The sequence below is a fragment of the Acanthopagrus latus genome, chromosome 3 (assembly GCF_904848185.1).
Source record: "Acanthopagrus latus isolate v.2019 chromosome 3, fAcaLat1.1, whole genome shotgun sequence".
In the NCBI taxonomy this organism is placed as follows: Eukaryota; Metazoa; Chordata; class Actinopteri; order Spariformes; family Sparidae; genus Acanthopagrus; species Acanthopagrus latus.
Window position 1 is genome coordinate 16,774,457 of NC_051041.1, and position 15,597 is coordinate 16,790,053.

At 43.3% G+C, this 15,597-nt stretch overlaps 1 protein-coding gene and 1 long non-coding RNA gene across 2 annotated transcripts; one reads left to right on the top strand and one right to left on the bottom strand.

The window, feature by feature from the left end:
• The first annotated feature begins 3,986 nt into the window (after positions 1 to 3,986).
• On the top strand, positions 3,987 to 7,205 carry LOC119015168 (4-galactosyl-N-acetylglucosaminide 3-alpha-L-fucosyltransferase 9-like). The gene is made up of 2 exons (XM_037090869.1): positions 3,987 to 4,194; positions 5,621 to 7,205. Exons 1-2 carry the CDS (start codon positions 4,177 to 4,179, stop codon positions 6,698 to 6,700), a joined length of 1,098 nt encoding a protein of 365 aa, XP_036946764.1. The 5' UTR covers positions 3,987 to 4,176; the 3' UTR covers positions 6,701 to 7,205.
• Positions 7,206 to 8,371: 1,166 nt separating this feature from the next.
• LOC119015173 lies at positions 8,372 to 9,183 on the bottom strand. Its single transcript, XR_005073211.1, has 2 exons — positions 8,871 to 9,183; positions 8,372 to 8,775 (listed from the first exon to the last, which is right to left on the bottom strand). It is a non-coding gene; the product is annotated as an uncharacterized LOC119015173 (long non-coding RNA).
• Between the last annotated feature and the right edge of the window lie 6,414 nt (positions 9,184 to 15,597).

A 15,597-nucleotide genomic window follows, 5' to 3' on the forward strand; every position in this document is an offset into this window, starting at 1 on the left:
TGCTGTCTCAGCTCCAAATTTTTAAATGCCCATATTCAATTTGCACACAAAAGCATGTGAATGGAAACACTGCTGAACCGTTCCTTTAACGTACAGTTAAAAAACACATTTTCAGCTCACTGCAGTGTGCGGGAAGCAGAGGCTACAGCCTGTCCACGCTGCCAATAGAAGAAAGGATGCTTGAGGGTGAGAGTCTGTTGATTTGAGAGGTGGATAGAAAGAGAGAGAAATCCAGTGTGTCATCAAGTCTGCCATTGATTAGAAGCTACTGTACAGTTCAGGCAACAGGCCAAGGCCTGCCTCTTATTCCAGACTAATAAAAGTCTGGTTGGCAAAGTGAGCAGCAACTCTCCATCAGAGCTACTGCTGCTATAAAACACACTTAAGTAACCAGACGTTCCTGAAATATGACAGTGCGCCGATCTCCTGACGCCACTTCCAGGCTGGCCAGAAGCAAATGAATGCAAATTCTCGTTGTTGTTTTCTGGCAAAGTGAAAAATGGCCCTGATGTTTACTCTCCATCCACATTAACTAGTATCCACTATCGCTCCTGCCATCAGACTCTAACCTTTAAACAACCATGCATGTCAGAATTGGACACTCCCCAACAGCAACTTAATGAATCTGGTGTTGTGATTATTTTTTCTTATTGTCAACGTGTAAAGACCATCACCAACAATGAATTAGTCCTACCAACAAGTCTGTGTGTCCAAGGCCAGGTATTTCTAATGTCTCTGTGTCAGAGAGCTCCATCATCCAGAAGATGCTGCCGTCATTTGACTACAGCCATGTTGCTAACCAGAGAAGAAGGCTATCATACATCCTACACGCAGCTAGAAAGTACAGTACAGGTAAGCCCTTAATATAACCCACTACACATTTAATTTATCAGGGCCATTTGCCGTCAGATATTAGGAAATTCAATAAATTCAATTCAAAAAGATGAATTCCCCTACACTCTATCGTGCTGCTGGAAATACTTGCTATTACATATTAATCTGCGGCAGAATGTAGCCCCCAACATATGCATGGTTTACTCCTGTTTGTGTGACGTTTGCTGAAAACCTCAGTGCCCAGTCTTTACTGGAATGTCCTTAACCCCTTTAAAAAAAAAAAAAAGAACTATGTGTACGAGACTTGTTTTTAATTTTTTAAATCTTCAGTAGGAAAAATGCGCTGGGACCTGAGCAACACAGACGGAAGTCAGAAAGTACTGAGACAGACCTGAACATTGTTAGTTTGGGTCTTGGAAAAATGTGGTTTTAATGATAAAATAAAGCCTCATCTTTAACACATCCATTTACTGTAAACTAAAAAAATGATGTTAGCAGTCAAAGAAACTACAGCATGCTGTGTGTGTCTAATCATTGTAATATGGCGACACAAGGGTTATTACTATGTTATATACCAACAACGCCACCTTGGGTTAAGGCCCAAGGACCCGTACTAAAGGTCAGTTATTACCGACAAAGAAAAAGGACAATCAGGTTCGTTCACTCAGGGAGGGCAGGAGACAGAGTTCAATGATCACATACAAAATGTTCTTATCAAAATAAGCACAAGGTTTGGAACTGGAAAGAGAAAAGGAGAAGGGAGTCGAACTGGAGGGGGCTGGGAGGAATATGGGCTGAGGCTGGAGGAGGGGTTTGGCAGGGGAAGTGACATCCAAAAGCAAAAGGAGAACACCCCACTCACAGCGAAAAGGTGATGTGTAAACAAAGAAAATCTTGAACAGAGATCACACAGCACACAAGGAATCACCACCACCACCACCGCCGGCCTTCAGCACTGTGGGAGCAGAGACACACATTTAGGAAGGCTCAAAATTAAAGAAAAACAAACAATCTTTTATAATGCGTGCCAACAAACTGTAAATGATCAATTAATAAACTGAAAAGTATTAAATTGGATTAATAAATCAGCCAAAGAAAAGAGACAAAAGAAATCAGAGTCTCTGTCAGCATGATTTCACTTAAACACGCAGTGTGTAAATTCTGCCGCTCATGAGAGTTGCTGTCTTTATTGTTAGCACCCGCCATCGCCAATTAAAATCTATCAACGTGCATCAGACAGAAACGCTCAGAGATGAGCTGATGTTTCAGGGTCGTCACATTCATCCACTTCCTTCCCCTCTCTCTGACTCTCTGCTGGAAGTTAAAGCCACATGTGAAACGCATCGTTACCTCCAGTATTCTTACAGTTTTCCCTGGGTTTGAATTTTGTTGGAGAAGTTCAGGATAATATAAGTATACAGGTCAACAACATTTCAATGCAGAAATGTAACATATTATATCTTTAAGCACATAGGCATCTCTGCCTGGTGAGCTGTTACTGCAGATCCATGACGCGTTCCACCTTCCTATGTTCAAATGACACAAAGCCTCGTGTACGTAAACACAACCAGTGCAGCTCAACACAGGAGCTGAGCAAAGTTGCTCAGTTTCCATTTCATCAGCTATACCTGGCAAAGTCTGACACACAGTCAAACTGTGCTGCTTCCACCATGTTCTGATTCGACGAAACTTAAGGTACACAGTAGTTACCATAGTTACCACTATATAGTGACATCACATCATAGAATTTAGAGCATAGAAAGGTTTTTAACCTTTTACACATTATTAATTGTGTATTTTTTAAACTAACATACTCTTGCATGCCATAGCCTTGCATGAATTATAATGAAATTGTCATCATTCAATTTCAGCTGTTTTTTAACCTAAATTATTATTGCTTAACTGGCCCTTATTGGCCCTTACAGCATAGGTTAACTGCAGCTAGGCAGTGGCTAACGCTTGCTGTTGTCTCATGGTCACTAATGGGTCATCAAATGTGTTGTTTTACCTGAAAATACAGCCCGATGTCCCCCAGAATTTCACTATCCATCATCTTTTCAGTTGCGGTTCAATGCTGAAGTGGTGAAAAGATTTCCTATGTTTATACAACTCTCAGCATAGAAATCATTAATATAACATAATCCCAGCGTTCCAACTGGATCTAGAATCTGTTGATTAGATTTTATTCAGTCAGTCAAAACTACATTTAAATGCTTTCAGTGATGCAACATTGAAATGTGAGTTAAAATAGTATTTTGAGCTGTTTGTCTACATGCTGATTTAAAGTGAAATCTCCTCATTCTAACTTGCTTGGGCTAAACTGTAATTTAAAAGAGAGAGAATTTCACTTGTTTCCTGTCCACTGTATTGTAGATTTAACCAAAACAAGTATGTCTATCTGACAGACCCTTTTTGATTGTTAGAGCAGGAAGAGCACAGGTGTGACCAGTGATGTTAATGATGGCTCCATTCCAATAAATATACCAGGAAGCCACACCAGTGAGTGAGCATGCACACCAGAGCCAAGGAGCAGGTTCACCTAAATGGAATGGAGCCATTTATGATAAACATTCTGCCTGTGCTTTTCATGCAAAATATCAGGTATGAAGGATCAGTTGTGCATCCCTTTGAAAAAGCACACCACTTCATGCTGCTATGACTTGACTACAGCTGTGTTGGTAACCGGAGAAGGAGGCTGTCATACATCCTACAGGCAGCTTTAAAGTAATATAACCCTCTACACATTCAAACTGATTTCTTTACTTTTACCTTCCTGCTGTCTGAACTATACAGTGTCTTCATGAAAACAACTAAAATTGTCAAGAGTCAAATAATGGGAACATCAACACTTTCCTTAAGACCTACTTTAAGCAAAAAGCAAAAGGAACATTTAACACCACAGTGATGCTAAACCTTCACAGAGCCATTGTTATAATGACAGAAACAACCAGCGCCACCGTAATCAGATCAGAGCTGGTGTGTTCAATTCAGCGTAGCAGACACACCCCAAAGCTTCCTCTGAGACAAAGATGTCAAGGAGTGGCACAGTTAAGTGTGTTTTTGCACAAAGTGTACTTCCCCCTCACTATATCAGCCTAATACAATAAATATCAACCAAGAGGGGACTTTTGGAGTCTGACGGCAAAGGGACAAGTGCTCATATCGTGTCTGACCGCCATCATCACAAGACAGAGGTGTAGAGACTGCAGTGTGAAACCACCAGCTCAGCAGCATAAACAGGTAGAACTGGTTTTTAACATTCAGCCATGCCCAGGTAGTCTATTCAGGTCTACCTGTCACACTTCACCTGACCTCAACCACCAAGAGACACATCCAGCCCTCATGCTATACTCAGAGAAGGTAAGAACAGCATGTTTTAGTTCCTCTAAATAAGAAGAATATCATATATATACTAAAAATATGCTTTGCTTATTTTTGTAAGTCTCTTCTGTTATATTGGCTATCTCTTCCTGTACAGCCTGTGATTTATAGTTTCCTAACATTTGCCATGTAACTCAACAGAGGTTGACATTCAGTTTTGTCTTATGATAAAATATTTTCCTGCTGGTACTTAAATGAAGGTACAACAGAACGAGATGAACTGGTGTTTAAAACAGGCGAGTGCTCACTGCTTTCTTTTACTCACCTTTATTTACTACTGTGATTCTTTATGGTAAACCAGCACTTCTTACAGTGGCTGATTCATAATGGCCCCAAGTAAACTGCATAAATTGGGGGGATTACGTTGCAATAACATCTCCTGTTTTACTGTCTGATTTCCTCGAGCTTGCTCTGAAGTGCTTTCTTTGTGTGATGCATTCAAAGTAGCAAGCAAAAACACACCTGACTTGACTTATTCAATCAACAGAGTTGTCTTTACACAGCTGATTTGTTGGATCAGGTGTGTTCTTGCTTGGTTGGAATGAAAACCTGCAGCCACAGCGACCCTTTACTGGATCAGTTTGAGACCACTGCCTTATAGATAGATAATAAAATGCTTAAGCAGTTACAAGAATAAGATAAAATATTCAGGTAAATAAAATAGAATGCTGAAGCTGCTCTGAAGCTTGTCCAGAGTTTTGTGGGTGGCTGAGAGACAATGTCCATGATCACCAGCAGAATGTCCAGCATCCTGCCCTCCGCCACCTCCTCCAGGGTGACAAGCTTAGAGCTAACAACAGACGCTGCCTTTCTAATGAGTTTGTTCAGTCTGTTTATGTCCTTCGCCTTGATGCCCGCACCCCAGGACACCACAAGAAGATGGTGCTCGCAACAACAGACCGATTTATAATTATATATAGTTATGCAACACTCATTGCAAATGATAGAGTGGTAATTACAGCCATAAGAGACTTGACACTTGACAGGGGATTTGCAAAAATAGACTTGTGAGCATCTCTGCCTTCAATCTAAATGTGTTCCAGGGCACCTACTCAAGAGAACATGGACAACTCAACTGAATGGAAATGAAAATGGCAACTATAAAGTTGTTGTTACAGAATGTTTCACAATACAACACTTTTAATAAAGTAAAAAAAATATATAAAGTGAAATTTTTAAAAAAGATAATTGTTCACAGTGTGCTCACGTCTGTAAACATGGACTTGGTTTATCCTGACGATTGCTCTTTTTCTTGTCAGTCTTTTTTTTTTTTCCAACAAACACGGAATGCATTAGTACACCTGTACTAGCATTGTGTGATATGGAAAATAATAAATTATTTACTATCTGTAACTCATGATCTAGTTATCGAAGTCTAACATCACTTTCTTTTCTGCTTCCACAGATGACTCCACCAGCTTCCAAGAAAACACTGTTCGTTGCAACAATATCTGCTCTTGGCCTGATCTGCTGTGTTGTTACATTCTTCATGTATTACAAGTCTCCATCTTCTGTCTGCCCATATGCATCTCCATCAGCTGAAGATGTGGGTCCAAATGAAAAGCCCATAGTCCTAGTGTGGTTCTGGCCTCTTGGTGTGAAGTTTGATTTCAAAGATTGCTCTAAATACTTCAACATTGACAGCTGTGTTCTAACCGATGACAGATCCCTCTACAGCAAATCAAAGGGAGTCCTTTTCTTCCACAGAAACATTGACGGATATTTGTTAAACATGCCACAGGAGCCACGTCCAACTTTTCAAAAGTGGATTTGGTACCATCTGGAATCCCCAACGAACACGTGGAAGATACCAGGTCTGGAAAACCTGTTCAACCTCACACTTTCCTACAGAAGAGATGCTGACATCACAGTGAGGTTTGATGTCACTATCAGAGAAACAGACATGACAGATAACTTTACTCTGCCCAAGAAAGACAAACTGGTGTGTTGGATTGTTAGCAACCACGACCCAAACACTGGAACAGGTACAAGAGAACAATATTATCATGAACTGTCCAAGCACATTAAGATCGACCTCTTTGGTGCAGCTTATGCAGGGCGTTGGTTGAGCCTTGAAGAGTACTACCTAACTGTGGCTAGCTGTAAGTTTTACCTCTCATTTGAGAACTCGCTCCACCGAGACTACTTCACTGAGAAGGTTAATGGACCGCTTGTGTCAGGGACGGTCCCTGTAGTTTTGGGTCCTCCCAGAGAAAACTATGAGCAGTTAGTTCCTTCTGACGCCTTCATTCACATAAATGATTTCCCTGATGCAAAGTCACTGGCTGAGTATCTGCTCTTCTTGGACAAGAACGATACAGAGTACATGCGTTACTTTGAGTGGAGGAAGTTCTACTCAGTCACTCCTCATCTGCTGGGAATGGCAAATGAATTCACTCAGCCCATCTGTCTCGCCTGTGACTACATGTCAAGAGACGAAGGCTACAGTGTTGTTCATGACCTTTATGGGTGGTACTTTTCATGAAAATGGCAATAGGAAAATATATTGATGGTTGCCCAAACATGCACATTAATACATAGATGAGCAGCTTGGGAAGCCCCTACAAAAATAGTTTAAATCTATTGGATGTGCTATCAGGCCATTTTGCCACACCCAACCCAAAGTTAAAATCAGTTTGATATTTTCCCCAAAAATCAAAGTGACATTCGGCCCATTTACCATTGAGTTTGTGAACAATAAATTGTGGTGACATCAGCCGATTGCCAAAGGAAAACTAAGTTCACTGTTGTCTCTTGTATTGTGTTTTGTATTGTGCATTGCTCAGCTTATCCAGTTGGACCGGTGAGGTGATAAAGATGCTTTGATTCATCTGCTGTATCTGTTTATTCATTCATTTGTTATTAACTTGATAAAACCATAATAACCACATATATATTGCACAACTTCCTTTGTACTTTGTACCGTATTTATGTTGTGTGAATAATCGGATGCTTCTAAAATTTCGTTGTACACTTATGCGATGACAATAAAAGGATTCTGATTATGATAAAGTTATCTGATGCTCTTATATATGAATGTCAGATTTGGATACTTCTTTTTTTTTTTTAGATAGATAGATAGATAGATAGATAGATAGATAGATAGATAGATAGATAGATAGATAGATAGATAGATAGATAGATAGATAGATAGATAGATAGATAAAATGCTGAGGTATTGTGGAGTTTAAGATTTAAGTGTTTGATGTCATATGCACAGTAAAGAAACTGTTCTCAGTTATGCAATGAAATTTTTCTTTTGCTGTCCACTGAGTGCCAAAAGTGTAATAAAGAAATATATACAACTGAAATATACAGTATACAAAGTACTTTAAAGCACTTTTACACTGGGCACAAGTGATAAATAAGAAAATGCAGCAACAATATATAAATTAATAATAATAAAACAGTGCAGTAAAGTAAAATCTGTGCAATTATGTATTTGCAAAAATGTAAACAGTCAGGACAGCTGTAAGGTTGAATAAACTCCTATCTGCTGTTTACGAGTCTGATGGCAGTGGGTAGCGGCTGTTCTGTGAGGGGGGCCAACAGGGGCCAGTGTCCCCGTAACTCTGAGTCCGAACCCCCCTGTGGCCCCCCCGACAGGGAGTCTGCATCAATAATACAATGACAGATTTCCTGCAATGATTTTGTACTGAAGGGAAAGGCAGAAATAAAGTGTCTCAGCAGTTTACTACCCAATCAAAATTTTTGAAATTGTAAATACTGTTTAAAGTCCCATGTATCCCTTGTCTGAATGAGGGATTTGTCTTTTTTTCCCGGGTTGTATTTGCCCCCCCACAAAAAAGCCGACCCCAACCTGGCCCTCCTATTAAAACTGGTCTAGAACTGCCACTGGCAGTGGGAAAGAAAGCATTCTGTAGTCTGGTGGTCTTGGACTTAAAGCTTCTGGACCTCCGGCCTGAGGGTAGAAGTGTGAACAGGCTGTGCTGGGGGTGGGTGGGGTCTTTGAGGATGGAGGCAGCTCTCCTGTGGACTCTGCAGTGGTAGATTCTCCACAGTCTTAGATAAGTGGAACATAAGGTGAAAGAGAATAAGGTTTAGTGTGTGTGTGTGTTTTAAATCTTTTTATTGCCATATTTTAGTTAAACACATATAAATCACAGATTCAGTAAGTGATCCACCTGACATGGGATGGGGGTTTGGAGCTCTTCCAATTTAATAGTATTTGGCAATGAGTAAGATAGTAAAGGCCACAACATTGTACATATTGAGTGGCCAGTCACAGTCCTCAGGTCTTACACCGAATAAAGCTATCAAAGGGTGTGGATCAATACCTATACTGAAAAAGTGAGGCGGCGGTGGCCGGTGAGTGAGTCTCTTTGTTTGGTGTCCTCTAGTGTAATGGCGGAGTTGCATATCAATGTGGTCAGCGTCCAGCTGGCTGGCTTGTTCCACGGGTGGAGGACTCACAGTTATAGACCGGTGATAGCTGGGTGCACCGATAAGTAAGCAGTGAAGAGAGCTCAAACACAAGCAAGCAGGAGCAGTAGACAGGCAGGCAGGCAGGCAAGCAGGCAGGCGAAATGGCGGAAGCAACTGAGGCAAAAAGACACATATAGTATAGCTGTACAAGCTAATCACACAAGAGTATAGTTCAAAACACCAGTGGACCAGGATCAACGACTAGATACCGCTATGGTTGATTGTATGATCTGGTGATGAGAGGCTGGAGATCCAGAGGCTTTATGGAGTGGGTCTGATAGTGCAATGAGTTTCACCTGGTGCTTGCAGGAGAGAGTTAGCCACACCCACACACAGAGAACACAGACAGGGGAGGGGGAGACATGAGGATCAGACAGACATGGGGAAATAGACAACAAACAAAGGGAAAGGAGGAGCTGCCATGACATCAATCATGACAGTACCCCCTCATGACCACCTCCAGGTGGACTTCCAGGCTTGTCTTGGTGTCTCTCATAAAACTCCAGCGATCCAGCTCCTTTCTTCAGGGCCGTACCCTTCCCAATCCGCCAGATATTGGTAGCCCCTACCCCTGTGACAGACGTCCATAATCTGCCTGACTGTGAAGGCAGAGTGACCATAAATGAGCTGGGGGGGTGGAGGGGTGACGGAAGGAGGGCACAGGTCACTGGTAGAGACTGGCTTCATCTGGGGGATGTGGAATTTAGGGTGAATCCTGAGAGACTGAGGAAGTTTAAGGCAAGGAACCGGAGGAAAGGCTGACGGTGGGTCCCAGTGCTCAGCAAAATTCTTTCCATACTTGGGAGGTGAATTGAGGGCCTCTATCCAAGACGTCCAGGGGTATCCCATGAATCCGGAAAACATGTTCAATCATCAACTCAGCAGTCTCTGCAGCAGAGGGCAGTTTGGCCAGCGCCACAAAATGCACAGCCTCAAAAACTGTCCTCGATGTTTAAAATGGTGTCTTTACCTTCAGATGGAGGCATTCCCGTCACAAAATCCAGCGCAATGTTAGACCATGGGCGCCGGGGCACTGGAAGCGGGTGCAAGAGACCAGCTGGAGGGCGATGAGTGGTCTTGCCCCAAGCACAGATGGTACAGGCTCTCTCGTATTCACGAGTATCAGCAGCGATGGATGGCCACCAGAAATGGCGTTAAAGTAGTAGCAGGGTGCGAGAGACTCCAGGATGACAGGCGAAACGTGAAATGTGTCCCCATTTCGGAACCTGAGGACGAACAGTGAACGGTGGCACTCTTCTAGGGCTAGCTTGACCACTAGCAGCTCTCTGTTGCCGAGGTCATAGTTTCTCTCTGCCAGTGAAAGCTTCTTGGAAAACTCCACTGGGAATCCATCAGGCCCAGGTGTTTTGTCCAGACTGCATGCAGTTAATGACTTTGCGAACTTCCTCAACTGCCAATGGATTATCGAGAGTAGACCTCCAAATATCGTTCAGGTAGATTCAGTTCCTGATAAAAAGAGTCTGCTTCCCCAGGGCTGGTGCTGCACTCAGATGTATATAATTTACTAAAGTACTCAGCAAACGTGCCATAAATTTGTTTGTGGTCAGTAATCATGGAACCTGAAGTGGTCCGTATTAGAGTTATTTGACCGACACGTATGACTGCCGTGGCTGGTGAGCCAAAAGTCTGCTCACTTTGTCCCAAAACTCATACACGGTCCTGTATGTGTTTGGGGATGAGTCTGGCCCTCAAAAGCATGTGCTCAGCCTTAGCAGTTGAGGCTTGATCAAACTCAGTCTGAAGACGAATCCTCTTCTCATAGAGTTCGGGAGTAGGTGCAGCTGCATACTGTGCATCTAACTGAGCTATATTGTCACTGAGTTCCTTTAATTTAGAGCTATTTTCTTTTTTACTGTGTGAGGTAAAACAAAAAATTTGGCCACGTAGGGAGGCTTTAAAGATCTCCCAAAGATTGCGTGAGAAATATCTGGCGTAGCATTTGTTCCAATAAAGAACCTTATCTGAGTGCTCACAAATTTTGTAAATTTAGAGTCTGAGAGTAAAAGAGAGTTCAAGTGCCATGCTCTGCATGCAGAGGGTTGCTTAGGGAAAGACATTTCGAAAGAAAGTGGGGTGTGATCAGAGATGACAATACTATGATATGTGATGTGGACAGTAGCAGGAAAAAGCTGAACATCGAGCTGGAAATAATCAATTCGAGAGTAGGTACTATGAACTGGAGAGAAAAAAGAAAACACTTTTCAGGTTGGGAAATTAAACCTCCAGGATTCGAACAACCCATATTGTTCTATGTAGTTAAGACTGACTTTGGCTGTCTTGGATGGCGGTCCAGGTTTGGCAGTGGAATGGTCTAGCTCAGGATTGAGGACACAATTAAAGTCCCCCCAATAATAAAATTATGAACATCAACATCGGGCAGGGCTAAGAAAAAAGATTTAATAAAAGCCTCATTGTCCCAGTTAGGAGTGTATATGTTTTCTAAGATTACAGGTTTATTTAGGAGTTTACCAGAGACTATCAGAAATCTACTGCCTGGGTCAGCCACAATTTTCTCAGCTGCAAATGAAATATCTTTGTGAATAAGTATAGCAGTACACCTCGCCTTAGAGTTAAATCTTGAGTGAAAAACCTCCCCAACCCAGCTTCTACGGATTCTGTTAACATCAGCGTTACAAAAGTGTGATTCCTGTAGAAACGCTATGCCCACGTGCAGCTGAGAAAGCCAGTACTCTATTCCTATTTAACTGGGTGGTTTAAGCCCTTTACATTCCAAGAAATCAAACTGAGCTTTCTATTCCTAACCCCAGTCATTGACAGGAGTGGTACAACCATCAGTACAAGTTAAATGCAGGAAAGGACAGACAATTCGTTCAAATAGAGAGTGATGCAGTGAGTGTAGCTGGTATTACTATGGTGAAAAACTTTAGATGGTGCAATAAAAAATAAAACATGTAAAGAAAGGGGGAAAAAAAAAAACACTGATGAGAAGATACGCCCCACACCCCGCCACCCTCATGGCACTTACCCAAACTAAGTGCTGTGGCTACCCAAATACTACAAAATCTTCTAGGATGCATTAAACCTAACACATGCATCTTGGCATTCCTCACTATACTCCAAAGTTGGCAGTGATCATTTACATCATCTTGAAGTCAAAAGGACAACAACAACAAAAAAAACAATATCAGCAATAAAGGCATAGAAAATTACTTTGCTGGAAACTTGGAAACTTAGACAACTTAGATGCAAAGTTGCATTTAGTGCAAAACATATCACTGGTAAAACAGAATTTCAAGGTGCATGTATACACCTTAGACTGACTAAAATCGGACTGGAACAGATTTCTCATAGTCAGATTAATACACCTAGATTATTCAATTGATAGTCATATTACTCCTGCATGTATGCGCTCCATCAGATCGGATTGGATTTTTGCGTTCTGCGCAGGCTCAAGAGTTTAAAATCGGGGCCATGAGCTGGAAGTAGGCATCAGCGTCAGTGTCTTTCCTCTGAAATATTTGCAAGCAAGAGCGCCATTATGCATCTATGTACACCATATACAAAATGTACAAAGACGTAGCTTCTCTTCACTCTTCGTACGCCATCTTTCTCAAATGCCGAGGCAGCTGGTGACGTAAAGAGGTCAGCCGGAGGTGGGTCTGTTACCACTAGTTGAAATGGGTACAGCGCCACCTAGCTTACCGGGGTATGACACGCTTCGGCCAGTAATTCAATTTTCTCAACAGCATGTACACTCGGACAATTGCAGGAGCTGACAGACAGCTGCTGCTGCTGCTGCACTAAATGTATCTGTTTGAACGACATGTTTATTTTAATCATACTCTGCCTCATTGATCATTATTTGAGAAAATAATTTGTGTTTGAATTTCTGTCATTAATAAATATTTCATTTTCTTTTTTGCAGTGGTAAAAAGAGCAAGAGAGACAGAGAAATCCCCACAGACTGCCTGCAGTGGTGCTAACTGGCATGAACACAGTGTTGCTCACCGTCTTCACTGGGACAGACTGGGACATGGAGGGACAGACTGGGCTGCTACTGACTCATCTGTTCAGTCTGCTAAAAGGAGCATGGACAATGATTTAATATGAATATCCTGCTAAATGTTTCCCTGCACTGATTAAATGTTGATGAAATGTAGGTTAACACTAGCCTGTAGCTAGCTAGCTTATTTCACTATGGACATTAAGCCAACAGGCTAACACCACTCAGACTGAAGACTACCCACCTTTCTTGGTGAAAAACTAGGTTACAGATTGACACCCTTTCTTTTGTCTTTCCTCTCTTTCCTTTTTTGAAAATTTGAACATTTTGATTTAAGCAACACTGTGATCACTGTAGTTCTGGTGCAGCTACTGACTGCAGCTAAACACTGTTGCTGATAAGTCAGGCAGGACCAAACCATTTCATGCAGATACAGGGGGGTGGTTGGTCAATATGGATGTTTGTGGGGATATTTAACTTGTACTGCTAAAAACAAGTAAAAACAATGAGATCATTAATTGTATTATTATATTTGAAATATATACTCAATGATGATGGTTTAATTATTATTATTATTCCCATTATTATTATTATTATTATTATTATTATTATTATTATTATTATTATTATTATTATTTTTACCAATTTTGGGGGGCCCCTGTCAGCCAGGGGCCCTTGGAATTGTTCTAACTTTTCCCCCCAATACTGCACCTCTGGTCTTCATGATGTGTGATGTAAGTGCCACTAGTTGGTAGTTCAAGAAAGTATTGGGCTTGGGCGTCTTTGGCACTGGAATGAGGCAGGACGTCTTCCATATCACAGGGGCCCTCTGGAGGCTCAGGCTCATGGTGAAGATACGATGAAACACTCCACAGAGATGTTCGCCGCAGGCTCAGAGAACCTGTTCTGACACCGTCAGGGCCTGCAGCCTTACCGGCTATTTGTTCAGCTGTCTCCTAACATGAAGCAGTGTAAACAGTGCAGGTCGAGGAGGGGGAGAGTTGGAGGTAATAGTGAGAGGAGGGCAGGTAGCATGGGAGCCAGAGGAGGTGTGAGGAGTGGGGGTTGGGGACAGTCAGCAGGAGAGCCAGTAGGGGCCAGGGCTGCTGTATCATACCTACTGAAGAACAGGTTGAACTCATTGGCCCTAGCCACACTACCATCAGCTCCACTGCTAGTTGGTCTGAAACCGGTGATGGTCCTCATACCACTCCAGACCTCCCTCATGTTATTCTGCTGGAGTTTCCTCTCCAGCTTCCCTCTGTTGCCATCCTTAGCCTTTTTGATCTTGATCTTGATCTTGATATATGTTTCATTCTATGCTTGAACCACAAGGCTATGGTGGTGGCAGTTACAGTAATACTAGCAATGGTGCATATCGTCGTACGATGTTGTAGTTGAGCTATGTAGCTTGTTGCTGAATCTAGCTTGTGAGCTTGTATGCTAACTCCCGTGTTTAGCTCTGTCTTTATGGCTACTGGATAGCAAAAGTGTCTTTTAAGTGACCGAGCAGTAATAACATTAGTATGTGTTCTAAAGTTGAATTGGTTGAGAGAAATAACATTATGTATGTCTTGGACACACAGACCCAAATGCATTGTGAGGGTCTGCTGGGAACGTCTGGCAGAACCCTCTGTCGGTCTTTAACTCCAGATCCTGAGGGAGGCTGGGGACATTGAGTCCGAATGGCATCCACTTCTATTGTTGATGCAGCTGTCCGGAGCTGTGGCTGTAAGGTCTCCGGTGCCTGACGTGGCAGCAATCCCCGGACCTGGTGGTGGACTCCAGAAGTAAGGGATGCTGTCAAGCTGAAGAAGGAGTCCTATCGAGCCTGGTTGGCCCGGGGGACTCCTGAGGCAGCTGACGGGTACCAGTAGGCCAAGCGAGCGGCAGCATGGGCAGTCGCGGAAGCAAAAACTCGGGTCTGGGAAATGATCGGGGAGGCCATGGAGGAGGACTATTGGTCGGCCTCGAGAAAATTCTGGCAAACCATCCAGCGCCTCAGGAGGGGGAAGAAGTCCTCCACCAACACTGATTACAATGAAGGTGGGGAGCTGTTGACCTCGACTGGGGACATGGTGGAAGGAATACTTCGAAGATCTCCTCAATCCCGCTGACATGCCCTCCATAGAGGAAGCAGAGGCTGGGGACTCAGAGGTTGATTCATTCATCACCCAAGCCGAAGTCCCTGAGGTAGTCGGGAAGCTCCTCAGTGGCAAAGCACCGGGGGTGATGAGATCCGCCCTGAGTACCTCAAGTCTCTGGATGTTGTGTGGCTGTCTTGGCTGACACGTCTCTGCAGTATTGAGTTGCAGTCGAGGACAGTGCCTCTGGACTGGCAGACCGGGATGGTGGTCCCGCTATTCAAAAAGGGGGACCGGAGGGTGTGTTCCAACTATCGAGGGATCACAGTCCTCAGCTTCCCTCGGAAATTCTATTCCAGGGTACTGGAGAGGAGAATTCGGCTGATAGTCGGATTCAGTAAGAACAATGCGGTTTTCATCCGGGCCGCGGAACACTGGACCAGCTCCATACCCTCCGCAGGGTGCTCGAGGGTTCATGGGAGTTTGCCCAACCAGTCCACATGTGTTTTGTGGACTTGGAGAAGGCATTCGACCGTGTCCCTTGTGGCATTCTGTGGGAGGTGCTCCAGGAGTACGGGGTCGGAGGCCCTCTGTTAAGGGCTGTACGGTCCCTGTACGACCGGAGCAGGAGTCTGGTTCGCATTGCTGGCAGTAAGTCAGACCTGTTCCCGGTGCATGTTGGACTCCGGCAGGGCTGCCCTTTGTCACTGGTTCTGTTCATTATTTTTATGGACAGAATTTCTAGGCGCAGCCACGGGCCGGAGGGGGTCTGGTTCAGGAGCCACAGGATTTCATCTCTGCTTTTCGTGGATGATGTGGTCTTGTTGGCTCCTTCGGGCCGGGACCTCCAGCATGTCCTAGGGCGGT